This window comes from Somniosus microcephalus, chromosome 19, assembly GCF_052327205.1.
Source record: "Somniosus microcephalus isolate GS21.2 chromosome 19, FLI_Smic_1.0, whole genome shotgun sequence".
Taxonomy (NCBI): domain Eukaryota; kingdom Metazoa; phylum Chordata; class Chondrichthyes; order Squaliformes; family Somniosidae; genus Somniosus; species Somniosus microcephalus.
This window is the reverse complement of record NC_141005.1, coordinates 24,282,345-24,309,835: the sequence shown is the minus strand read 5'-3', so window position 1 is coordinate 24,309,835 and position 27,491 is coordinate 24,282,345. Positions and strand designations below refer to the sequence as shown.

The following is a 27,491-nucleotide window of genomic DNA, read 5'->3' as shown; positions in this document are numbered from 1 at the left end:
TGCGGACAAGTTTTGACTTACTCAAACCTCCAAGGGCAGAACAGGTTGTCCATTGTCAACAACAAGCTCAAGTTGAAAAGAGAGAGAAAAGAGCTAAGGAGAGATGGTTTCACCCTGGAGAGCACGTCCTAGCTCGAAACTACAACACTGGACCGAAATGGGTTCCTGCTACGGTGATCGCGCAGACGGGCCCTGTGTCTTACACGGTTGAGACTGCTGAGGACGTCGTCTGGAGAAGACACACAGATCAACTGTTGCTAGCAGCAGAGACAGCCACAGAGGCTCCAACAGCTCGTTAGCCTGAACTGTTTCCGGATGATACCGCAAACCAGCATCCTTTGCCACAGTGCTCTTCTCCAACACAGGAAGTCATAGAGACTGTTCCACCTGTGCAAACTCCTTACTTTCGACTGACACAGGCACCTTCTCCATCCAGGCCTGTGTCAATGCCTATTGCTGTGGAAGCCAGCGATGACCGCTGGTATCCTGTCAGGGAGCGGTGGCCTCCAAGACGCTTGGATCTGTAGGCTTAGTGACCCACAAGACTGGGGCAGAATAAACCCCAGGGTAAAGTCAGGGTTTGAGGCAGTCTACCTCTACCCTTGGTTAGTGAGTGCATTGAAAGTAACTTACCTTTTGAGCAATAATGTGGACCTTTCATTTAAGAGGGGAGGAATATGTTATGTATTGTGTGTTCTCCTCCCACCTGTGGTGGCGCTGTCACAGGCATGATGCCAGAAACTGTAAAGCAGTTGGAGTTGTGTCCAAAAGCAAATTACTGTGGATGCTGGATACCTGAAATAAAAACAGAAAATGCTGGAAATACTCAGCAGGTCAGGCAGCATCTGTGGAGAGAGAAACAGAGTTAACGTTTCAGGTCGATGACCCTTCAAGGTTCATCGACCGGAAACGTTAACTCTGTTTCTCTCTCTACAAATATGGTGGGGTACTGTGCTTGTGGGAGTGGGGAATTCATGCCTATAGGTGAGCTCCTTTGCAGTCGGTGACTGGCTGTGACGCTACGACTGGTTCGATGAATACAGCTGACCTTTGATACCTTGTTCCTGAGTAGCTGCTCTCCAGATCCCCGTCTGAAGTGTTTATGTATTTTCAGGAAAGCTCCGGACTATACACTGGCTCCAAAAACTGCTCTTCTGTTAACACACCCTCCTCCAGCAGGAAAGCCTGGGTGAGAGGTGGTAGAGAACCAGTGCAATTTCTAAGTTGGGGCAGAGGGGTTGGAGTGTGTGGGGGTGGGGGGGCAGTAAACTTTGGTTTGAGCTTTGTGCTGAGGTTCTGGGGTAAGATGTACTGTGGGCGGCGAGGCACTCGCTTGCTATTGTCACGTCACAGTTTGGTGTGTTTTTGTCTTGCAGGATCTGGATGTGCAGACACAGTCTGACCTAGCACAGGATTTTTACCAGAACATAGCTGTACACTTTAATGGTAAGTGCAACAGGAAAAGCAATCTGGGAGTGGGTGGGTGGAGACAGAAGACCAGCGTTGCCATGGTACTTTTGTTTTTGGGAGGGGGAGGGTAGATGAAGATTTCAGACAGGAGGAAGGAAATTCCTCTGAACAGAGATGAGATTTGCCCGTTTCGCTCTCTGACCTGCCAACAAAATCAATGAAAATGCGTGCGGGCTTTGTGAATGTGGAGAACAGGCAATCTCCTGTTCTCCGTACAAAGAGGAACGCCACTCCAACAGATCCTGAACAACTACTTTCATCCCGTCTTTGTTCACTCAGTTCTCGCACCCACAGCACTCCCCATAATTGCTCCATTGCAGGTGGATGCACTGCTGGAGGCTCCCAGTAGCGTCGCCACTAAAATACGATTTTCTTTGGAGAGGGTTTGCAAAACGGTGCCTCCATTGCATTTGAGCAAGTGCATGTGACGTGGTACTTGTCCCGTGCTCCAACTGTTGTTGGAATGCTCTTGCGTTCCACACCCCCCCCCCCCCCCAATGTGCTGATTTACCTGATCTCGGCCAGAGTGATAGTAAAGGTCTGACTGTTGGCCTTCAAACCCGTGAGCTAAAGGAGGGAGAAAAACCAGCCAGTGTTCCTATTCCTGATCTCTGTCCAGTGACTCGTGTTGGAAGGTACATTTGTGGACATTGGGTGAGAATAGGATCAAGCTGGTCTGTGCCCCTCCCTGTAATTGAATAGCTGGATGATAGTCATGGGTGATGTTCCGGGGGAGCTGGTGTCCGTGGAACAATTGCAAGGGTGTAAAATGGCCCCTATCCAATCGGCCGACCATTACCCACCCTGCCCACCTGATTTTCCTTTCCATTGACTTCATAACTGGCGACCGGTCCAATATTGTCCGTTTTACACTCCTGCTGATGCTGCAAGTTCTGCCCAGGTAGGAGGAAGAAGGAAGAGACCCTAGTCCTGAATACCACGCACTAAGTATGGTGGGGTACTATTCTTGGGGGTGGGTGGGGAGCTATACTGCACTGGTCAGTTGCTGAGCTGATGCTGAGAAGGGAAGCTTCTCACCAGCTCATTGTGATGCATCTGTCAACAGTCAAGTTTTGAGCAGCAGAGGCCCATCTGGGGACAGAGACCAGACTTCACAAGTCAGGAACCAGGAAGTTATGCAGGGAGAGCTGGAGAGAGGCAGAACATACACGACTTAAAGTAGGAAATGAGAAGCCATTCAAACGGTGATGCCACTCTGTCCTTTCACAGTGGGAGATTCTGCTTCCAATCATAAGAATTACAGCCCAGAAGGAGGCCATTTGGCCCATTGCAACTGTGCCAGTACTAGCTGGTAAACCGGAGCGATCTACTCTAATGAACTTTACAGAGGCTACTGTTGCCCAGCATTCCCAGTTGCTGGTGGAACTGAGGGGTATCCATCTCTTGTACCCACCTAGCAGTTTGCGCCCTTGCTGGTAGAACGGAGAGGCTCCTGTCCCTGATCACTCTCCTCTTGATGCAGGTTTCTCGACTGAGCAGAGAGACAGGATGATCGATTATATTGAGAAATTCATCATGACCCGACTGTATAAGACGGTGTTCTGTCCGGATAGCACCGAGGATGAAGGCAAGGATTTAGTGATGCAGCAACGAATACGGTGAGTTTCATTTTTATTGTATCTTGGGGATTAAGAACTGGTAGAACAACCCCTGGGTTCGGGAGGCCTGGCAGATTCCACAGACGTTTGGTGAGTTCCGTGGGATGGTACGAGCAGCTGATCAGACTCATTTTATCTTCTGGACACCTGAATGTCCGCTCCCGTATCACGGGGATGAACTGGCTGTCTTGAGCAGGGCCTCGCTCTGTTGCAACACTAAGATGTGGTGTTACGGAGAGGTGTGATCGGAGTTCACAGCTGCCCACAAGCGTTAATGTGCTTTGTAGTGGAGAGGTGTTGGATCTAAGGTTTTCCTGTACGTACGCCTACATGTACATGTTGGTTGCTGCCTGGACCGGAGACTCCCTCTATTGACCCCCCCCCCCCCCCCGCCGGTCCAGCTCTGCTGTCTGTTCCTCCTTCTCCAGCCCCACTTCCTCCTCCTCCAGCTTCGAACTCTCTTTGCTGTTTCCACTTTCTTTTTCTTCTATTTCAACCATCCTGCTCTTCTCAACCCTTGCGAGATAACCTCTTTAATTTTCTCATCCTGCTTTTGCCTCCTCCCAAGTCCCACTGATGGGTCAGCAATCACTGGCTTGCTCTACATTGCTGCCCAGAACATTCACTCCCTCGTAAAGAAGGCCTTCACCATCCACGACTTCATCACGTGTGAATCAATTGACATCCTGGTAGTGACTGAAACCTGGCTCACGGGCAGTGGTTCCTCCTCCCTCTCCGCATTACACGTAGCCCTGCCAGGCCACACATTTTGTAGGCCTTGCCCAGCCAGCTGCAGTTGTGACCTGGCTCTTCTCGCCAAACCCCACCCTGAGTTTTCCGTGCTACTCCTCCCTCTGCCTGTGCACTGTGATGACTCATCCCTTCAACCTCCACCTTCATTTCCCTGAGTTCTGACCTTAAGGTTGGCCTTCACAGCAATTCCCAGATCTGTGGCTACCCTCCTGACTCCACCATCTCTCATGTCCTCGCCAGCTCTGCAATCTTGATTTACTGATATGGACATCTCCAACCACTTCCTTATCTCCCTTACCACCCACATCTCCCTGCCTCCCTCCAACCTTTACCATTACCCCGGAAAACATTGCGCCTCTCGCCCCACAGATCACTCCTAGTGACTCGCAGCTCCCCCCCTTTTTCTTGCGTCCACATGTCCTGACATCACTGTTGCTGTTGACCTACTAAACAGCTCCTTCACGCTTGCCTTCAACGCCCTGTAACTCTGGCCTGCTGTGCATCCCCCTTCCTCCTCCCTCCCCACCCCCACCGCCAGTTCTCCAGATCCACCTTCTGTAGTGGAGCGTTCAACTGCCTCAGCATTCATCTTTGGATCTCCTTCTCCAAGCCCTCCCACCTCTCGACCTCCTCCTCCTCCTCCTCCTACCTCTCGACCTCCTCCTCCTCCTCCTCCTCAAACCAAGCTTCTGTCACGTAGATTTTAAGTAACTTTCCCAAGCCCCCTCAAAGGCCCAGCATCCACTCCTTTTACTCCTCCGAAGTGTCTTTGGACATTTTTCTACATTTAATTCACGTTGTGTGTGAAGCGCGGTGGGTTATGCTGGAATTGCATTGGCTGCTTTAATAGGCGTCCCATGAGTCACTCCCTGAGGTTTAAGCTCCAGTGGCGATGTGACTGAACGATGACCTCGGCTAGAGGCACAGGCAGGGTCCCCATTGTAGAAATAGAATAACTGCAATTAGTGCAATAAGCTTCGCTTTATTAAGTCCAAAACCAATTGGATATGACACTGGCCACCACCTGTTTCCAGAGCGTGACCCTCTTGTGCCATTTTACATGGAGTTGTTGAACTCTGTTCTTTCTCTGTGCCCAGGGCCCTCCACTGGGTGACACCCGAAATGCTCCGGGTCCCCCTCGATGAGAACAGGTCGGAGGTCGTGGAACACCTTGAATCTTCTATCGCAGGTTTGTGTGCTGCGCAGGAGGGTGAAGACGCTTTCACATGACCACATTGCCTACATTACAACAGTGACCACATCTTGAAAGTAATTTAAGTGCTTTGGGACGTCCTGAATACACAAGCTTCCTCCAGTGGGGTTCCATGTAACTTGCCCCTTCCGTGAAGAGTTTTTAATGCATAAGTTGGGTGCAATATTAGAACTTTATCAAAAGGATTGCAGAAAAGGCTGAATTCTCATGTACTGCACTATTTCCGGTGATGTAGATGAGGGCATTTGGACTTGAGTGGCTGTGGAGCCCTAATGACATCACTCGAGGATTAAATTGAAGCCATTGTGCATCATACTGACTTCGTACTGTGTTGTCAATTAGTTAACTTGTATCCCTTAATAAGAGCATAAGAAATAGGAGCAGGCCATAGGGCCTCTCGAGCCTGCTCCGCCATTCAATAAGACCATGGCTGATCTTCGACCTCAACTCCACTTTCCCGCCCGACCTCCATATCCCTGGATTCCCCTCATGAATGCTACAATTCCTGGTCGAGTGTTACTGAGCAACAGCAATCTCTATGTGCCAGCTCTGTAGGAGGGTCAAGTTAGTGAAGGAGTCTCTTTACACGTGTATTAAAGTTATGGGGGAGGAGGGTTATTGTAAACAATTCAAAGATACGGGCCCTAGAAAGGTAGGAAGAGAGGTGCTATTGGCGAATTGTCAGAATGGAGATGATTGGGTAATTCTCCCGTCAGTCACGCCCGGCGAACGCACTGCTGTAAGTGACTGGGATTGATTTTTACGCGTATGTATCTATCCGCCACATGCTGCATTTTGCTGGAGAACTCACCCTGTTTTTATCAGCAGACTTTGCTGTAGTTTCATTCTGTTTGCTGCAGATCGTAGAGTATCTTTTTAAGTAGACTCTGTAGACTGTTTGCTGTGAGTCCCACCCTGCCTCCAACTCATGGCTGACACAGTGGTGTCAATAGACACTCTGGAAATGCTATAACGAATACTTGATATCTAGGAGCAAATGAAAGATTGGATTCTAATCGAGGGGTTCAGTTAAGAACATAAGTAATAGGAGCAGGGGTAGGCCATTCAGCCCCTCGAACCTGCTCCGCCATTCAATAAGATCATGGCAGATCTTTGACCTCAACTCCACTTTCCTGCCCGATCCCCATATCCCTTGATTAGCTTAATATCCAAAAACCTATCGCTCTCTGTCTTGAATATACTCAACGACTGAGCCTCCACAGCCCTCTGGGGTAGAGAATTCCAAAGATTCACCACCCTCTGAGTGAAGAAATTTCTCCTCATCTCAGTCCTAAATGGCCGACCCCTTATTCTGAGATTGTGACCCCTGGTTCTAGACCCCCCAGCCAGGGGAAACATCCTCCCTGCATCTACCCTGTCAAGCCCTGTAAGAATTTTGTATGTTTCAATGAGATCACCTCTCATTCTTCTAAACTCTAGAGAATATAGGCCTAGTCTACTCAACCTCTCCTCATAGGACAATCCCCCATCCCAGGAATCAGTCTGGTGAACCTTCGTTGCACTCCCTCTATGGCAAGTATATCCTACCTTGCGTAAAGATACCAAAACTGTACACAATACTCCAGGTGTGGTCTCACCAGGGCCCTATATAATTGCAGTAAGACGTCTTTACTCTTATACTCAAATCCTCTTGTAATAAAGGCCCACATACCAGTTGGTTTCCATACAGTCCAATAGGCACCCAGGAGTGAGTTACAGGCTAGGACTAATTAATTACATTCAGAAAAATTGACGTTAGATTTTTTTTCCGTTTATTAGCTATCGTGAAGATGGACACCAAGCGGGCTCCACAGGATAAACTTGCCTGTATCTCCAGGTGCAGTGGGCACATTTTCTCCGCAATTCAGATCTCCAGTGAAGAGCCAGCGGTGACCGACGACTTTCTGTCCAGTTTGATTCGCGTCGTGCTGAAGGTGAACCCCCCGCGGCTGCATTCGAACATCCAGTACATCATCCGCTTTTGTCACCCGAAGCGACTGATGACTGGTGAAGCGGGTTACTACTTTACCAATCTGGTAAGTAACTGGTCCTGAGGTAGTACTGTCCAACCTTATTACTGTCCTGAATTGGACTCTTAGTGAGTGGGGTGGGTGGGGGGGAAAGCCAGTCAACATCATGGCAGTATTGATGGTTTGTGACATTCCATATGGTAGGATATGGGATCTTGCCTATGATTTTGAACATAGAAACATAGGAGCAGGAGTAGGCCATTCGGCCCTTTGAGCCTGCTCCGCCATTCAATATGATCATGGCTGATCCTCTATCAATACCATATTCCCGCTCTCTCCCCGTACCCCTTGACGCCTTTTGTGTCTAGAAATCTATCTATCTCCTTCTTAAATATATTCAGTGACTTGGCCTCCACAGCCTTCTGTGGTAGAGAATTCCACAGGTTCACCACCCTCTGAGTGGGGAGTTCTGTATTGAAGTTTTGTTTTTGTGTCTCATTTTTTGTTCTTTATCTATTTTTCTCCCTCCCCTCCAATGTTCCCTGTAAGCAGTGTGGCCGCGTGGCGCTCCAGGGGCCCCGTGCAGCTGGCTTGCCGGCTTAATGAGGAAAGTATGCGCATGCGCAGTATTCTGAAGGAGCCGTGCGGTGTCAAACAACAATAACTGGGAACATTGCTCACCTCCCCTCCCCTCCTCTCCAGAAGGCTTTCACTCCTTTTAATGGGGTCAAGTTGTCTGGCTGGAGTGGAGCACATACAAGCCTGATCCTTCCCTCACCCAACGCCTACATAGGTGCCCCCTCGAGCAGGGATTCCCAGATAGCGGTCAGAAGCAGGCAGCCATGGTCAGTTTTTATTTTTTCTCCTCTTCATTTAACCCAGAGACCGATGGTTCCACCCCTTCTGCCCCCCCCCCCCCCCCAACTGAGATTGACTATTTTAAACCAGGGATTGGCTTGTCCGTAACTTTTTTTAAAAAATGATCCCTTCTGCAGTTGAGTGGCTCCTCGATCTGAGACCATAAGACACTAGCATCCCCTCAGTGTGCAGTGCATTTCTCCAGTATCTGTGGGATTAAAGGCTTTACAGTCTGTTTAGAGACTGTGACTGTGGGTGTGCAAGTACACAGATCCCTGAAGGCGGCGGAACAGGTGGATAAGGTGGTAAAAAAGGCATATGGGATACTTGCCTTCATTAGCCGAGGCATAGAATATAAGAGCAAGGAGGTTATGATGGAGCTGTATAAAACACTGGTTAGGCCACAGCTGGAATACTGTGTGCAGTTCTGGTCGCCACACTGCAGGAAGGATGTGATAGCTTTGGAGAGGGTGCAGAGGAGATTCACCAGGATGTTACCAGGGCTGGAGCGCTTCAGCTATGAAGAGAGACTGGGCAGATTGGGTTTGTTTTCCTTGGAGCAGAGGAGGCTGAGGGGGGACATGATTGAGGTGTACAAAATTATGAGGGGCATAGATAGGATGGATACTAAGGAGCTTTTTCCCTTAGTAGAAGGGTCAATAACTAGGGGGCATAGATTCAAGGTAAAGGGCGGGAGGTTTAGAGGGGATTTGAGAAAGAACTTTTTCACCCAGAGGGTGGTTGGAGTCTGGAACTCACTGCCTGAAAGGGTTGTGGAGGCTGGAACCCTCACAACATTCAAGAAGCATTTGGATGAGCACTTGAAATGCCATAGCATACAAGGCTACGGACCAAATGCTGGAATATGGGATTAGATTAGACAGGGCTTGATGGCCGGCGCGGACACGATGGGCCGAAGGGCCTCTATCCGTGCTGTATAACTCTATGACTCTATAACTGACTTGTGATTCTGCTGTTTTAGGTGTAGTTTTTGAAATAAAGATTTGCATTTATATGGCGCCTTTCAGGACTTTCCAGCGCGCTTTACTGCCATTGAAGTACTTTTTGAAGAGTGGTCACTGTTGTAATGTAGGAAATACTTTACAAATAATTAGCAATGAGAGCACAATCGGAACTGCTGTTTGTGGGACTGGGATACTGGTGTTGCTGAAGCTATCTGAATCAACTTCTTTCTAAATTTTGCATGTTTGTGATCTGGCAATCTCAGATTTTCTGGTGAAAATCCTATTCTTCTCTCAGACTATCTGCCAGTAGGGGTCACCATACAGTTGACTCTACATAAACCCATGGTTGTACCTGTTCAGCTGAGTGTAGTTCTCGTTTAGTTCTGTTTCTTTGTCTTTTCTCTCTCAACTGGTTCTGACCAGAGACTGTGTATGTGTTGCTCTCACACACTTCGTGTGCACACAGATTGAGTGACCGCTTTGCGGAACACCTCCGTTCAGTCCGTAAGGATGACCCCGAGCTTCCGGTCGCCTGTCATTTTAATTCACCGCCCCATTCCCACTCCGACCTCTCCGTCCTCGGGCTCTTGCATTGTTCCACGGAAGCTCAGCGTAAGCTCGAGAAACAGCACCTCATCTTCTGATTAGGCACTTTACAGCCTTCCGGACTCAATATCGAGTTCAACAATTTCAGATCATAACCTCGGCCCCTATTACATTTTTATATATATTTTTTACCCATACCTTTGTTTTGTGCCCTTCCCACCTTTTTTTCTCTCCCACATGGCAGCTGTCTCTCATTCTGCCAGCGCGTTTCACACCTCATCTAGAGCTGTCTTTTGTCTCCACTAGTCCGATCACCATCTCGTCTGGTTTTGAATACCTCTTAATGTCTCTTCACTTCTCTTTCGTTCTTTCATCCCCATTTCCCAGCCCCCAAACTGGCCTTTTAATCTGTTTCATTTCCTGTGCTTTTTCAGTCCTGACGAAGGGTTTCGACCTGAAACGTTGACTCTATTTCTCTCTCCACGGATGTTGCCTGGCCTGCTGAGTATTTCCAGCATTTTCTGTTATTTCGGATTTCCAGCATCCGCAGTATTTTGCTATCGCACTTGGTGTGCTGTTCTATTGACCCCTTGTGGCTGAATTGGGTACTGCTGATGTATAATCCCAGCATTTTGCCATTCAATGGTTTCCCTGCAGGTTGCTGCTGTTGTTTGACCCTTTCGCTGGTGGTTGTGACTGGGCCGATGATCACAACACTATCTAGTTCCAGAACAAGACCTATAACTGCTTCTCATCTTAACGTGTACATTATGCAGTCACCTGCGGGGAATGAAGGCTTGGGGGCAGTCTTCAATTTAAAGCTGTCATTGGATGAAGAGGGCGATTAGGAGAAATTTCTTGACGCCGATTCATTGGCGCATCGAAGGCGCTGCTATAGGGAGTCGATAAGGCAGAGACCATTGCAGCTTCTGAGGGAGGAGTAGATAAATATTTGAAGCAGAGACAGATACAAGGCTATCGGGAGTGAGCAAGATTGTGGGACTCGTCCTGGGTTTCTCCAGTAGAGAACCATTTGTCCCAGCTTTCTGTCGTGTAAAATTTTATGATTAGCTACGCATCTAGCAGAGGGAATAAAGGGATCAATTTGTTGGGGTCTTTCTTGAGCTTAACTGAACTGCCCCAACACCTCATTTATCTTTGATTTCTCCTCCTGTGCCCCTCTGAGGAACGAGTTGGGTAGGATTGATTGGGGAATGGCACTCAAAGGGTTGACGGTGGATAGGCAATGGCAAACATTCAAAGACCGAATGGATGAGCTGCAGAATTTGTTCATCCCAGTTTGGCATAAAAATAAAACAAAAAAGGTGACTCAACCGTGGCTAACAAGGGAAATTAGGGATAGCATAAGATCCAAGGAGACGACATATAAATTGGCCAGAAAAAGCAATAATCCTGAGGATTGGGAGCAGTTTAGGATTCAACAAAGGAGGACAAAGGGATTAATTAAGAAAGGGAAAATAGAATATGAGAGTAAGCTAGCAGGGAACATAAAAACTGACTGTAAAAGCTTTTATAGATATGTGAAGAGAAAAAGATTGGTGAAGTCAAGCGTAGGTCCCTTGCAGTCAGAATCAGGGGAATTTATAATGGGAAACAAAGAAATGGCAGACCAACTAAATTCATACTTTGGTTCTGTCTTCACAAAGGAGGACACAAATAACCTCCCAGAGATGCCGGGGAACATAGGGCCTGATGAAAGGGTGGAACTGAAAGAAATCAGTATTTGTAGGGAAATGGTGTTAGGAAAATTGATGGGACTGAAGGCTGATAAATCCCCAGGGCCTGATAATCTACATCCCAGGGTACTTAAGGAAGTGGCCCTAGAAATAGTAGATGCATTGCTGGTCATCTTCCAGAACTCAATAGACTCTGGAACAGTACCCATGGATTGGAGGGTAGCTAATGTTACCCCACTATTCAGAAAAGGTGGTAGAGAAAAAGCAGGGAATTATAGACCGGTAAGCCTGACATTGGTAGTGGGGAAAATGCTAGAGTCTATTATAAAAGATGTAATAGCAGAGCACTTGGAAAGCAGTGACAGGATCGGACAAAGTCAACATGGATTTACAAAAGGTAAATCATGCTTGACTAATCTACTGGAATTTTTTGAGGATGTAACTGGTAAAATAGATAAGGGAGAACCAGTGGATGTGGTGTATTTGGACTTTCACAAGGCTTTCGATAAGGTCCCACATAAGAGATTAGCGTGCAAAATTAAGGCACATGGGATTGGGGGCAAGGTATTGACTTGGATAGAGAACTGGTTGGCGGACAGAAAGCAAAGAGTTGGAATAAACGGGTCGTTTTCCGAGTGGCAGGCAGTGACTAGTGGGGTACCGCAGGGATCGGTGCTAGGACCCCAGCTGTTCACAATATATATTAATGATCTGGACGAGGGAATTGGATGTAATATCTCCAAATTTGCAGATGACACAAAGCTGGGTGGGAGGGTAAGCTGTGAGGAGGATGTCGTGAAACTCCAGAACGATTTGGACAGGTTGGGTGATTGGGCAGAAACATGGCAAATGCACTATAATGTGGATAAATGTGAGGTTATCCACTTTGGTGGCAAAAACAGGAAGGCAGATTATTATTTGAATGGCAATAGATTGGGAGAAGGGGAAGTGCAAAGAGACCTGGGTGTTCTTGTGCACCAGTCGCTGAGGGTAAGCATGCAGGTGCAGCAGGCGGTTAAGAAGGCAAATGGTATGTTGGCCTTCGTAGCAAGAGGGTTCGAGTACAGGAACAAGGATGTCTTGCTACAGTTGTACAGGGCCTTGGTGAGACCGCACCTTGAGTATTGTGTGCAGTTTTGGTCGCCTTATCTGAGGAAGGACGTTCTTGCCATGGAAGGAGTGCAGCGAAGATTCACCAGGCTGATACCTGGGATGGCAGGAATGACGTATGAGGAGAGATTGGGTCGATTGGGCTTATACTCACTGGAGTTTAGAAGATTGAGAGGGGATCTCATCGAAACCTATAAAATTCTGTCAGACTAAGACAGACTAGATGCAGGAAGGATGTTTATGATGGCCGGGGAGTCCAGAACCAGGGGTCATAGTCTAAGGATAAGGGGTAAGCTATTTAGGACTGAAATGAGAAGGAATTTCTTCACCCAGAGAGTGGTGAACCTGTGGAATTCTCTGCCACAGAGGGCGGTGGAGGCCAGTTCATTAAATATATTCAAGAAAGAGTTGGATATATTTCTTAAGGCTAAAGGGATCAAGGGATATGGGGAGAAGGCAGGGACAGGGTACTGAATTTGGATGATCAGCCATGATCTCATTGAATGGCGGAGCAGGCTCGAAGGGCCGAATGGCCTATTCCTATCTTCTATGTTTCTATGTTTTTGGTTTGTCACACTTTAGCTGGAGCAGAAAACCTAGGGGGGGGGTCTGCCGGGAAAACGGCAGAAACTGGGAGCGGGTACCGACCCCACTCCCAACCCACCTCCGTGCCATTTCCCGGGAGGCGGGTCCCCGACTCACGCAGGGACCCGTCTCCTCGAGGCGGGAAGGGGATTACAGCCAATTAACTGCCTGTTAACAGGCAGTTTTGAGGCTTATCCCCATTTTACGCCTGCAATTGCAGACTTCCCGACGGCTGCGAACCTCACCAGGGTCAGCGAGACGAGCAGTGGGTTTGCGGGGGTGAGAGGGGTCGAAAAGTCCGCTGAGGAGGTGAGTGATGGGTGCAAGTGTGGACAGGTGAGTGTAAAGTGTTGGAAAAAGTTTCCTTACCTTTGCTTCTTCCTGCAGGCTTCAGCCCTTGGGGATCTGGAGTTGCCTCATCTCAATGGCAGAGATGACAGAATGGCTGCTGCTGCATTCTCAGATGCAGCAGCCATCTGCTTTCTGCTGAGGAGAGAGGTCTTTCTGAGCCTTCTGTGCAAGGGCTCACCTTAGAACAGAGATTGTCAGTGTTTGACAACTTCTCAAAGCTGTCAAACGCTGACAATTCATCTGTCAAAATTTTCCCGACAGATGAAGCGTCACACGCTGACGTCCTCTGTCTCCGGCTTTCCCTTAATTGGCCGGTAAGCCCGCAGGGCGGGCTTAACAAGGTCAATCGAGGGAAAATAGTGTGGGTTGGTCAGACCTCGCTGGGGGCGGGACTGAAACCCAAAAACCAGCAGTCCCGCCTCCAACAAGAAAATCCAGCCTAGAATATTGGGAGAGTGGGCAAAGCTGGAAAAAGGTTTTTTTTTTTCCCCGATGGAAATATAATCTCTGCGCGACATTAAATTCTGTCTTGTGTTCCAGTGCTGCGCCGTCGCCTTTATCGAGAAGATGAATGGCCCCTCCCTCAATCTCTCCCACGAGGAGTTTGAACAGTATATGAGAGGTCACAAGGTGCCGACCAGAAAGATTCCAAGCTCCCTCCTCCACAATGCAGGGCCTGGGATCCTGCAGATGCACAAGAACCTCCAGCTCCTCTCTCAACTGCAGGAGAGGCAGGACCGTATTATTAGTGAGGTGAAGAAGTTGGAGAAGGAGCTTCGGGAATGGAGACTTTCTGTTGAAGAGGAGGTGGAGGAGACCATTAGAAAATTTCCACTTTGTGACACTTTGAATCCAGAATGATGTATTTGGCACCACGCAGAAGAGGTTTGTGTGACTGAGTATGACTATTCCACTATTAATTGAGAATCAAGCTTTGCACAGTAATTATCACGACTGCACAATGAGGAGGGTTCTGATTGACTCATATATATTATTATTATTAAATGCACAATAAAAATAGGCAAAACTTTTCATTACATCTGACCTCCCATTCCATGGTTTAAGCACCAGGAAAAGCAATTCAGTTACTAGTAACTTTTTATAGGCCGCGCAGTTCCACAGGTGTTGTTCCCATCTCCCACGTAACGTTGGCAGGAGACCCAAGGAAACGGTGTTAAACAGCCATTTTCACCATTTCTCTGTGGCGTCTGCTGGTCTCCTGCAGTTACAGGAGGGGCATTGGTGGTAGCCCTGTGGTATTTAAGGGCCCTATAGTCTATAAGTGTGGCTGAATTAGTGAGCATTTGGAGAAACTAGGGCTAGGCTGGGCATTTTAGCACCAATCTCCAAGTTTGATCAATCTCCTAGAGTTCTTTTGAAGGAATAAGCTGAATAAAGAAATTGTGGTTTGCAGTATATGGACTTTCAAAAAGCATTTGATAAGATAGCCATATAAGTGACGAGGCAAAGATGATGGCATGTACTATCAAGGGAAATAGGGCCATATCGCTGCAGAGATGGTTGGATGGCAGAAAGCAAAGGATAAAAAGAAATTTCTTAGACTGAACAATGTTGACCCCTATGGAACAGCACTCGCCCCACCTATTGCTACTCTACTTTTTATAAATAATTTGGACTTTGAATTCAGGGAACAATTTTGAAAACTGCTACGGCCAAAATCCTGGAACTCCCTCCCCAACAGCACTGTGGGAGCACCTTCACCACACGGACTGCAGCAGTTCAAGAAGGCGGCTCACCACCACCTACTTAAGGGCAACTAGGGATGGGCAATAAATGCTGGCCTCGCCAGCGACGCCCACATCCCATAAACAAATTTTTAAAAATGACTCCAAAGTGGTGGTATAGCAAATTGTGATTAGGATTATGAAAGACTTCAAAAAGATATAGACCGGCTAGCAGCATGGGCAGGTAGGTGAGAGATGCAAAGTTTAAAACAAAATAATGAATGCACTTTTTGAAGTAAGAAAAAGGCTTAAATAGTAAAACCTTAAATAGTGCAGAGGAGCCTTGATCAGTAAATACATAGGCCAGTAGCAGTGACAGCACAAGTAGGTAAGGCCATAAAAAAGACAAACTCAATGCTTGGGTTTATATCAAAAGACATAGAATATAAAAGCAAGGACCAAATGTTGAACTTGTACAAGACCTTAATCACATTGCAGCCGTGTACAGTGCAGGGTAGGAAGAATATAAAAGCAATGGGAAATTGCTGTGTAGATTCAGTAGCATGTTACTGGAGCTGAAAGATTATAGTTGTGAAGAGATACTTGAGAAGTTAGGGCTTTTTCACTAGACCAGGCAAGGTTAAAGGGTCATCGGAGAGAGGCCAGCCCACAAATTATCTGTTGAATTCAGTTTCCCAACTTGCCATTGAACTCGCAACTGCTGTGGTTGCTAATTTAGTACCATAATCACTAGACGAGTAAAGTAAGATAACTGGGTCTAGGTTTTCTGTGGTCAGCGAGACAATAAGGATGGTGTACAAATCACATGGGGAAGTTAGGAAAAAATTATTTTCCATAGAGGGTGCTTAGAATGTGAAATTCATTACCACAAACCAATGCTCCAGATGTGGAGAAAAACGCTGCAGCCTGAATAGATCAAATAACAGGGAAACTGTGGTTCTAAAGTTAATTGAAAATACAGTGGCCTGGGTTTTTGTATAGTTTTGCCTATCCTCACCCCTCCACTACTGAAAGAAGTGGCTTGTGGTCCTTATAACTTACCACCAAGAGGTGCCAGTGACCACTTTCCAATTTTCATTCTCCCTCCCCCCTACTTTCAGGGAGATGCTGTGGGATTCCCTTTGTGTCCGCCCACTCGGAAGTGGGGATTGAAGCTTCATGGTTCCCAGTCACTATATACCTTCAGAGGAAGATGGATGTCTGTGGGGAGAGCAGGGTAGTAGGGTCAGCTTTAGCAGAAATGTGAATGGCATCCTTCTATGCTGCAAACTTCAATGCTCCACTGACCTCTGAACATTAGCAGGATCCCAAATCCCCTCTAGCTTGTTTTGGTTGATGAATGTAACCTTTAACTTCCCAGCCTCCTGGGCAAGCATCATTCACAATGTACAGGTGTAACCAGGGAACGAGATTGTGATTTATAGGAGCAGGAGAGAGAATGTTTGTCATATCACATGGGCAATATGTAGTCTTAAACTCTTAAGCAAAGAAAGAACTTGTATTTCTATAGCGCCGTTCACGACCTCAGGATGTCCCAAAGCACTTTACAGCCAATGGAGTACTTTTTGAAGTGTAGTCACTGTTGTATTGTAAGAAACATGACAGCCCATTTGCGCACAGCAAGCTCCCACAAACAGGAATGTGATAATGACCAGATCATGTTTTTTAATAACAGAAAATGCTGGAAACACTCAGCAGGCCCGGCAGCATCCGTGGAGAGAGAAACAGAGTCAACGTTTCAGGTCTGGGACCCTTCACGGATGCTGCCGGGCCTGCTGAGTGTTTTCCCAGCATTTTCTGTCAGATTTCCAGCATCGGCAATATTTTGCTATTGTATTTATGTTTTTTTAATGTTGGTTGAGGGATTTGGCCAGGACACCAGGGATAACTCCCCTGCTCTTCGAAATAGTGCTGTGGGATATTACTAGCCGGCACCTCTGACAACGCTCCCTCAGTACTGCACTAGTGTCGGTCTAGACTGTGTGCTAACGTCTCTGCAGTGGGACTTGAACCCACAACCTTCTGACTGAGGTGAGAGTGCTATCCACTGAGCCACAGCTGACAGACAGATATTAAGTAGCAATTCTGGTAAAGGAAGGCCAGTACCCAACTATCCCCTAATGCACACCACAAACAGTGCAAGGTATCATCAGGTTGGCTGTATATGCCGCATGATCGCCACACATTCTCCTTTTGCTAGCTGTCCACTTGTTACTCATTAAGATGGAGAGTGAAGTAGTTGACTCAAGAGACTAGGGTCCTGAATTTAAATAAAGGAAACTACGATGGTATGAGGCAAGAGTTGGCTAGGATGGATTGGGGAATGTTACTTAAAGGGTTGACGGTGGATAGGCAATGGCAAACATTTAAAGGTCGCATGGATGAACTACAGAATTTGTTCATCCCTGTTTGGCATAAAAATAAAACAAAGGTGACTCAACCGTGGCCAACAAGGGAAATTAGGGATAGCATAAGATCCAAGGAGAGGACATATAAATTGGCCAGAAAAAGCAGCAAACATGAGGATTGGGAACAGTTTAGGATTCAGCAAAGGAGGACAAAGGGATTAATTAAGAGGGGGAAAATAGAGTATGAGAGTAAGCTTGCAGGGAACATAAAAACTGACTGTAAAAGCTTCTATAGATATGTGAAGAGAAAAAGATTGGTGAAGTCAAGCGTAGGTCCCTTGCAGTCAGAATCAGGGGAATTTATAATGGGGAACAAAGAAATGGCAGACCAATTAAATACATAGTTTGGTTCTGTCTTCACAAAGGAGGACACAAATAACCTCCCAGAGACGTCGGGGAACATAGGGTCTGATGAAGGGGAGGAACTGAAAGAAATCAGTATTTGTAGGGAAATTGACTGGATTGAAGGCCGATAAATCCCCAGGGCCTGAGAATCTACATCCTAGGGTACTTAAGGAAGTGGCCCTAGAAATAGTAGATGCATTGCTGGTCATCTTCTAAAATTCTTTAGACTCTGGAATAGTTCCCATGGATTGGAGGGTAGCTAATGTAACCCCACTATTTAAAAAAGGTGGTAGTGAGAAAATGGGGCATTATAGACCGGTAAACCTGACATCGGTAGTGGGGAAAATGCTAGCGTCCATTATAAAAGATGTAATAGCAGAGCACTTGGAAAACAGTGACGGGATCGGACAAAGTCAACATGGATTTACAAAAGATAAATCATGCTTGACTAATCTTCTGGCATTTTTTGAGGATGTAATTGGTAGAATAGATAAGGGAGAACCAGTGGATGTGGTGTATTTGGACTTTCAGAAGGCTTTCGATAAGGTCCCGCATAAGAGATTGGCGTGCAAAGTTAAGGCACATGGGATTAAGGGTAAGGTACCGACTTGGATAGAGAACTGGTTGGCAGACAGGAAGCAAAGAGTTGGAATAAACGGGTCTTTTTCCGAGTGGCAGGCAGTGACTAGTGGGGTACCGCAGGGATCGGTGCTAGGACCCCAGCTATTCACAATATATATTCATGATCTAGACGAGGAAACTAGATGTAATATCTCCAAGTTTGCAGACGACACAAAGCTGAGTGGGCGTGTGTGCTGTGAGGAGGATGTAGAGAAACTCCAGTATGATTTGGACAGGTTGGGTGATATGGCAGATGCAGTATAATGTGGATAAATGCGAGGTTATCCACTTTGGTGGCAAAAACAGGAAGACAGATTATTATCTGAACGGCAATAGATTGGGAAAAGGGGAAGTGCAACAAGACCTGGGTGTCCTTGTGCACCAGTCGCTGAAGGTAAGCATGCAGGTGCAGCGGGCAAATGGTGTGTTGGCCTTCATAGTGAGAGGGTTCGTGTACAGGAGCAAGGATGTCTTGCTGCAGTTGTACAGGGCCTTGGTAAGACCACACCTTGAGTATTGTGTGCAGTTTTGGTTGCCTTATCTGAGGAAGGAATGTTCTTGCCATGGAGGGAGTGCAGCGAAGATTCACCAGACTGATACCTGGGATGGCAGGAATGACGTATGGAGAGAGATTGGGTCGATTAAGTTTATATTTGCTAGAGTTTAGAAGAATGAGAGGGGATCTCATTAAAACGTATAAAATTCTAACAGGACGAGACAGACTAGATGCAGGAAGGATGTTCCCGATGGCGGGGGAGTCCAGAACCAGGGGTCACAGTCTAAGGATAAGGGGTAAGCCATTTAGGACTGAGATGAGGAATTTCTTCACCCAGAGAGTGGTGAACCTGTGGAATTCTCTACCACAGAAGACAGTTGAGGCCAACTTATTAAATATATTCAAGAAGGAGTTAGATATATTTCTTAAGGCTCAAGGGATATGGGGAGAAAGCAGGGACAGGGTACTGAATTTGGATGATCAGCCATGATCTCATTAAATGGCAGGACAGGCTCGAGGGGCCGAAAGGCCTTCTTCTATGTTTCAAGCAGCTTTGCCTGCACCGTCCCTCTCGCTGGTCATTAGTCTTTCATAGGGTGTTTCCTGGTTGTGTATCATACCAACATTGCCCAAGGCTGTTCTTGAGCTAAGCATACCCTCCTTGCACTATCAACCTCGGCACCCTGTCAAGAGTCCTTCTGTCAGCACATCAAACCCATGTATTCCCTAGAATTTAGAAGGTTAAGGGGTGATCTGATTGAAGTTTTCAAGATATTAAGGGAACAGATAGAGAGAAACTATTTCCGCTGGCTGGGGATTTGAGGACGATGGGGCATGGTCTAAAAATGAGAGCCAGACCTTTCAGGAGTGAAATTAGGAAACACTTTTACACAAGGGTGGTAGAAGTTTGGAACTCTCTTCTGCAGACGGCAATTGATGCTAGATCAATTGTTAATTTAAAATCTGAGATTGAGAGCTTTCCGTTAACCAAAGGTATTAAGGGATATGGGCCAAAGGTGGGTATATGGAGTTAGGTCACAGATCAGCCATGATCTCATTGAATGGCAGAACAGGCGCGAGGGGCTGAATGGCCTCCTCCTGTTCCTATAAAAGGGTGAGCTGTACACCAACCTCAAACACTTATCTTTGCATCAGTTGGTGATATACCTGCTACTTCAGGCCAGGCCCCCCAAAAAGTCATGGTACATCTAACAAAAACAATGTTGTGCTTGGGCTTATCCAACTGCACTTAGAAGATAAAGTGCATTAGCTTAAAAAAAAACCATGGCTGGTTAAGAATACCTGACTAGAAACAAAGTTTTTTTGTTCTACTACCCCCCCACCCCACAAACTAGTTCTGAGTGTCCAGCTGTTGGGTTATGGTGCGCTGTTGAAAATGGTCAGTCTGATCCATTAATTGAGTATTTCTATTAGGATCCATCCAAGTGTGAAACTCCGACAAGTTGTCATAAATTAGCCCTTCTCCATGCAACATTAAACCAGTTCAACCAGGTGCGCTGTTCACTCAGTCAGAGCAGGGGCCAGTTTATTTGCACTAAAACAAAAACCTACACATTTTGAAGTCTACCTCAATCATTTATATCGTATTTCTCCTACAATAGCAGCCGTTTCAGCTCAGCCGAGGTGGAAAGATTGGGGTTGTAAAGATCCCCAAGGAATCCCTTGCTTTGGGAAAACACCAAAACTGTTGAAGAGGCTGGGAGGGGGGTTTAGTGAGGGGGAGATGTCCAAAACATACAAAATACAAATGGTGCTAGGGAACTGAATAATTTACATTTTTGCCTCAGCTTATCATACCTACCCAACACAGATACTAGCAGGGTTAGATGCAGGATGAAGTCCCCTACTCTGCTTGAAAAATGTCTTCTCAACCTCAAGAGTCAGTTCCTGCTGCACTGATGAGAAGTTTCCAGTTCTTATAATCAGTCATCCTCGTGGTTTAAATGGGATTAGCAATGGGTACCGAAATTGGCAAAACTCACTATTTAAGACTCTTCCCTCCAAAAGATGACTATCTGCTTAAAGTGGATTCAGTCATGATTCCAGAGATTTCCAATTGGCCAGGTTAACCCCACCTTGTAAATCTAAAAAGATGTTCAATGAAACCCATTTTTTTCAATGCATAAGCTATGAACATTCCTTTTGAAATATATTTTGTAGATTATTCTAGCGTTAGGACATCTTTGCAATCAGTAAAGAAAACTATTTTTGAATTTCTAGACATTTTTTAATGGTTGATTTAAAGACAATGCTGCATACTACATAAGGTACTGTATCAGCACTAGTTATTAAATGTATAATGGGCTTAATCTACTTGTGCAGTATTATTCATAGCATTCCAGACTTGAATATTTGCATGCGGGTGACTGTCCCTCATGCAGAGACAACTTCTCCTTAGCTGTGCTTGGTCGCTACAACCTGCTAACGAAGAATACAGGTGAACTGATTCCTGGCCTCTACTCTGGCAGCGAGAAGTGAGAGCACAGTCCTGGAGTGATTCCTCCCCCCACTTTTTCTCTCACCGTGAGGGAAGTGGCTTGTCCAGATTGTTTTATAACCAAGCTCAACTGCATGCAGATTTGCAGGCATGAACCCCCCACACATCCTTTAACAATTCATAGTGCAGTGTGATGGGATTTTAATCATCTTAAACCAAAACCCCAATTGTGCATGAATAAAAAAATTAAGATTCATAATTTCGAACTTTCTGGACTAAAGCGGGAAACAGTAGAGAAGTGATGCCAGAGGATAACACCACAAAGAGGGAAGCTCCAGCTTTAATCTGCACTCTGTGTTGAACTACTCTCAGTTCTGAGTTAGAAAGTTGTGGGTTCAAGACCGCATTTGACTGAGCACGTAATCAAGATTGACACTTCAACCCTGAGACAGTGGACTATTGGAGGTGCTATGTTTTGGATGGAAGTCTTAAATTAAAACACAGTCTGCTTAACGTAGTGGTCTTTCTGATCCTGACCATATACCACCCTCAACCACCACCAAAAACAGACTAAATATTCATTCGTAGTCAGAACGGCACAGGAGGCCATTCAGCTCATCAAGTCCGTGCTGGCTCTCTGTAGAGCAATCCAGTCAGTCCCATTCCCCCGCTCTATCCCTGTAGCCCTGCAAGTTTATTTCCCTCAAGTGCCTATCCAGTCTCCCCTTGAAAACATTGTCTCCGCTTCCACCACTTTCGTTAGCAGCAAGTTCCAGATCCTCCCCACTCGCTGCGTAAAAGTTTTTCCCTCACATGCCCCCTGTATCTCTTGCCCAAAATCTAAAATCTGTGTCCCCTAGTTCTTGTACAATCAACTAGTGGGAACAGCCTTTCCCCATCTAGCCTATCCAAACCCGTCATAATCTTGTACACCTCTATCAAGTCACCCCTCAACCTCCTTTCTGCTAATGAAAACAAATCCAGCTTCTCCAACCGGTCCTTGTAACGAAGATCCCCCATCCCCAGAACCATTCTGGTAAATCTCCTCTGCACCCACTCAAGGGCCTTCACATCCTTCCTAAAGTGTGGTGACCAGAACTGGATGCAATACTCCAGTTGTGGCCTAACCAGCGCTTTATAAAGATTCAACATAACTTCTCTACTTTTGTACTCAATACCTCTATTTATGAAACCCAAAATCCCATATGCTTTGCTAACCACTCTCAATATGTCCTGCCACCTTCAGGGACCTATGCTCATTAACTCCCAGGTATCTCTGTCCCTGCACACTCTTTAAAACTGCACCAATCATCTCACTGTGGTTTGCAAATTGTTGCTACATGCTTGATCGAGTTTTTTGATGAGCTAACAGAGGGTTGATGAGGGCAAAGCAGTTGACGTGGTGTATATGGACTTCCAAAAGGCGTTTGATAAAGTGCCACATAATAGGCTTGCCAGAAAAGTTGAAGCCCATGGAATAAAAGGGACAGTGGCAGCATGGATATGAAATTGGATAAGTGACAGGAAACAGAGAGTAGTGCTGAACGGTTGTTTTTTTGAACTGGAAGGTGGTATACAGTGGTGTTCCCCAGGGGTCAGTACTAGAACCACTGCTTTTCTTGATATATATTAATGACTTGGATGTGGGAGTACAGGGCACAATTTCAAAATTTGCAGATGAGACAAAACTTGGAGGTATAGTGAACAGTGAGGATAGTGATAGACTTCAATCAGACAGACAGGCTGGTGAAATGGGCGGACATTTAACGCAGAAAAGTGCGAAGTGATACATTTTGGTAGGAAGAACGAGGAGAGGCAATATAAACTAAAGGGCACAATCCTAAAGGGGGTGCATGAACAGAGAGACCGGGGGGTATACGTGCAGGAATCATTGAAGGTAGCAGGGGAGGTTGAGAAAGCGGTTAAAAAAAAAAGCATACAGGATACTGGGCTTCATAAATAGAGTACAAAAGCAAGGAAGTTATGATGAACCTTTATAAAACACAGGTTCGTCCTCAACTGGAGTATTGTGTCCAATTCTGGGCACCGCACTTTAGGAAGGATGTGAAGGTACAGAAAAGATCTACGAGAATGATTCCGGGGATGAGGGACTTCAGTTACGTGGATAGACTAGAGAAGCTGGAGCTGTTCTCCTTAGAGCAGAGAAGGTTGAGAGGAGATTTGATAGAGGTATTCAAAATCATGAGGGATCTAGACAGTAGATAGAAACTGTTCCCATTGGCGGAAATGGCGAGATCGAGGGGACACAGATTCAAGGCGATTGGCAAAAGAACCAAAGGCGACAAGAGGAAGGCCCGAAAGGATGGTGGAGGCAGACTCAATCGTGGCTTTCAAAATGGAATTAGATAAGTGCCCTAGGGGAAAAAATTTGCAGGGCTACGGGGAGTGGGACTAGCTGAAGTGCTCTTGCAGAGAGCCGGCACAGGCTCAATGGGCCTCCTTCGGTGCTGTAACCATTCTATGATTCTATGCAAAAAGGCTGCCAAATTTGCCTAAACAACTGCCACAGCCCTTCAAATGAAGTACTTTGGGATGCGATGGAGACAGTATGCAAGAGCAAGTCTGTGGCTCAGCTGCGACTTGAAGCTGGTATGCTGCAAGAGGCATATCAGCCAGGGCTCCTGATCCTGATCCACTGACCCCTATTGCAAAGTGCATGTCATTTGAGGGCAAGATCAAGCTTGGATGTGATGCACCATGCAGTTGAATAGGCCGTCACCATCAATCAAGGCTCACATATGAAGAATGTGCGGAGGTGCTGGAGGGTTGGCTGTACTCATGGAACCATACTTGACATGTCAGCACCTTCAGAGGAGGAAACAATTGACAGGTGTGCAAGAAGGCAAACACTGAAATTTCAATACTGGGACAAGTGCAGGCCAGTGTACATAATCTAGAACACTCCTGGGAGAATAAACACTGGCAAGATATGCACACAAGACAGACTGGCAAAAATGGTACAGTTGTATTTTTAATAAATATAATACAAAATTCCAGGCCCATTGAACAAGGTGTAAAACTTTAAAGCTAAAACCTCAAAATGAAGTAACTTTTTTCTAAAACACTGCTAACTTTTTTTTTAGTCCACTTTGCAGCAGTGTGCCAGGTACACTTTCCAATCCACTCTGTGGCAGGCACAGTAGCGTCCACACGTCAGTCCACTTTTGTGATTAGTTCCTCAATGTACGCATCCAGCTCATCATCTGTATTAATTTCAATATCCTGCCAAAGCGAGCAAACAATGAACGATAATTACAATTATTCAGTGCCTTCTCACAGTGTAAGCAAATATAATTTGTTGTGTAGTTTTCTCCTCTCCTGCAGTGCTCTAGTATCTTACTCAAGTGCGCAGTCTTCGTGCGTGACCCTGGACAGCGAGTGCTGGAAGCCTCAGCCAACCCAGGATTAACACAGCCAAGTCCAGTGCTGTTCACGCAGGTGCACTTTCCACTGCAGGTCACTGGATGGCACTCGAGGATGGGAACACCGGCAGACTTTCTCCTCCCTTATCCCAGGGGCAATTAGGCCAATTGTGGTACCTCAGCTGGGATCACTGACCTGGGATTGACTACCTTCTGTTCTCCATGGTTCAGTTGGTGCATGTCTTTACCAGCTGAGCTAGAGAGAACAAACTCCAAACCGACTTTCAACAGCACATTTCCCGATTTGTGTGCGTTAGCTGGGTCCCAACTTCCTTCAGGACAGAGTGTTCAATGATTACCGAAGTTTGCAATGCAAAGGGCTTTTCAAATTGCTCGTTTTCATAAAGCTCTTGCCTCGAGGGTTGTACAGAGGCATTGAGCATTTACATCCTATGCCATCATGGAATGCAACAGGTTTTAGTCCCATGACACAGCTCCTGAGCTGTGGTGAGAGGGATCCACTGCTTGTCAGCTCCCCAAATGAGGGTGAGGAAACTGGAGGGGAGAATCACACCTGAACATTTCCTGGCTCCTCCAGTTTATTGGCTACAGGGGGGGATTGGAGGTGAAGTATTTTTGATGCATTTGTGCAAGATTAACGATCTTTTGGTATTGCAATGATTTTGCACGGTGTCTGATGTGACAAGGATCAAAGCTTTCAGCTTTCTTTCCTTATAGATAGCTCTGGCATAGACACAATGGGCCAAATGGCTTCCTTCTGTGCTATAATTTCTGTGATGAACTTTTGTACTTGAGATGAGTGATGAGTGTGCTGGGGAATGGCCGTCTCCTCTTCCTCACACTATCCCTTGGTGACATCATCTGAAGACATGGGGTCAGCTTCCACATGTACACTGATGAGACCCAGCTCTAACTCTCAGCCCATCTGCTGCGGAAACCCCAATACATGCCTTTATCACCTCCGCTCAACTATTCCATTGTTCTCCTGGCTGGCCTCCCAGCCGCCACCCTCCATCCAACCACCCGGCTGCCCGTATCTTAACCCGTACCAAGTCCCGCTCACCCAATGCCTCAAAGTTAAAATTCACATCCTGGTGCTCAAACCCATTCATGGCCTCCACCTTCCTAACACTAACCTCCTCCAGCCCTACAACCTCCCTCCATCCCTCAAGAACTTAAGAACATAAGAAATAGGAGGAGTAGGCCAATCGGCCCCTCGAGCCTGCTCCGCCATTCAATAAGATCATGGCTGATCTGATCCTAACCGCCAATCCACTATCACAGAACCATCTCCTGAATCTAACAGAATTAGACACACGAAATAAGAGTAGGATCAGGCTACACAGCCCCTGGGCCCGCTCCGCTACCCACAGGGCCATGTCCGATCCGAACCTAGACTCATGTCCAAATTCCTGCCCGCCCCCTGTAACCCTTAATTCCCTTTACTTCTAGGAAACTGTCTATTTCTGTTTTAAATTTATGTAATGATGTAGCTTCTACAGCTTTTTGGGGCAGCATATTCCATGGACCTACCACCCTGAGTGAAGTAGTTCCTCCTCATCTCAGTTTTGAAAGAGCAGCCCCTTATTCTAAGACTATGCCCCCTAGTTCTAGTTTCACCCATCATCGGGAACATCCTCCCCGCATCCACCCGATCCAACCCCTTCACAATCTTGTATGTTTCAATAAGATCGCCTCTCATTCTTCTGAACTCCAATGAGTAGAGTCCCAATCTACTCAACCTCTCCTCATATGTCCATCCCCTCATCCCCGGGATTAACCGAGTGAGCCTTCTTTGTACTGACTCGAGAGCAAGTATGTCTTTTCTTAAGTATGGACACCAAAACTGTATGCAGTATTCCAGGTGCGATCTCACCAATACCTTGTACAACTGAAGCAATACCTCCCTATTTTTATATTCTATCCCCCTAGCAATGAAAGCCAACATTCCATTGGCCTTCTTAATCACTTGCTGCACCTGCATACTAACCTTTTGAGTTTCATGCACCAGGATCCCCCAGATCCCTTTGTACTTCAGTACTTTCCACTTTCTTGCCATTAAGGTAATAATTTGCTCTACGATTTTTCCTGCCAAAGTGCATAACCTCACACTTTCCAGTATTGTATTCCATCTGCCAAATCTCTGCCCACTTACTTAGCCTGTCTATGTCCCCTTGCAGGTTTTTTATGTCCTCCTCACTCACTACTTTCCCTCCCATCTTAGTATCATCTGCAAACTTTGATATGTTACACTCGGTCCCCTCCTCCAAATCGTTAATATAGATTGTAAAGAGTTGGGGACCCAGCACTGACCCCTGCGGAACACCACTAGTTACTGATTGCCAGTCTGAGAATGAACCATTTATCCCAACTCTCTGCCTTCTGTTAAATAGCCAATCCTCTATCCATGCCAGAATATTACCCCCAATCCTGTGATTTTTTTATCTTAAGCAATAATCTTTTGTGTGGCACCTTGTCAAATGCCTTTTGGAAGTCTAAATACACTACGTCCACTGGTTCCCCTTTATCCTCCCTATATGTTACTTCCTCAAAGAACTCCAGCAAATTTGTCAAACATGACTTCCCCTTCATAAAACCATGCTGACTTTGTCCCATTAAATTATGATTATCCAAATGTCCTGTTACTGTCTCCTTAATAATGGACTCCAAAATTTTACCTACCACAGATGTTAGGCTAACCGGTCTATAGTTTCCAGCCTTCTGTCTACTGCCCTTCTTAAATAAGGGTGTTACATTAGCAGTTTTCCAGTCTGCCGGGACCTTTGCCGAGTCCAGGGAGTTTTGGAAAATTATTACTAATGCATCCACAATCCCTACCGCCACTTCCCTCAAGACCCTAGGATGTAAGCCATCAGGTCCAGGTGATTTATCCGCCTTGAGTCCCATTATTTTACC

At 46.3% G+C, this 27,491-nt stretch overlaps 2 protein-coding genes across 3 annotated transcripts in view; one reads left to right on the top strand and one right to left on the bottom strand.

Annotated features, from left to right (window-relative positions):
* LOC147104218 (rab5 GDP/GTP exchange factor-like) overlaps window positions 1-14,174 on the top strand; it is a 30,695-nt gene extending 16,521 nt beyond the window's left edge. For both annotated transcript variants that reach the window (XM_085961381.1, XM_085961380.1), the window contains exons 5-9: window positions 1,377-1,446; window positions 2,954-3,089; window positions 4,940-5,031; window positions 6,835-7,091; window positions 13,678-14,174. In XM_085961381.1, the coding sequence (XP_085817507.1) occupies window positions 1,377-1,446; window positions 2,954-3,089; window positions 4,940-5,031; window positions 6,835-7,091; window positions 13,678-13,998 (876 nt within the window). In that variant the 3' untranslated portion in view covers window positions 13,999-14,174. The remainder of the gene's footprint in view (window positions 1-1,376; window positions 1,447-2,953; window positions 3,090-4,939; window positions 5,032-6,834; window positions 7,092-13,677) is intronic.
* A 9,971-nt stretch (window positions 14,175-24,145) lies between these two features.
* Window positions 24,146-27,491, bottom strand: part of morc2 (MORC family CW-type zinc finger 2) — a 74,588-nt gene continuing 71,242 nt past the window's right edge. Inside the window, exon 26 of the mRNA XM_085961379.1 lies at window positions 24,146-24,414. Within this exon, the coding sequence (XP_085817505.1) occupies window positions 24,346-24,414 (69 nt within the window). The 3' untranslated portion in view covers window positions 24,146-24,345. The remainder of the gene's footprint in view (window positions 24,415-27,491) is intronic.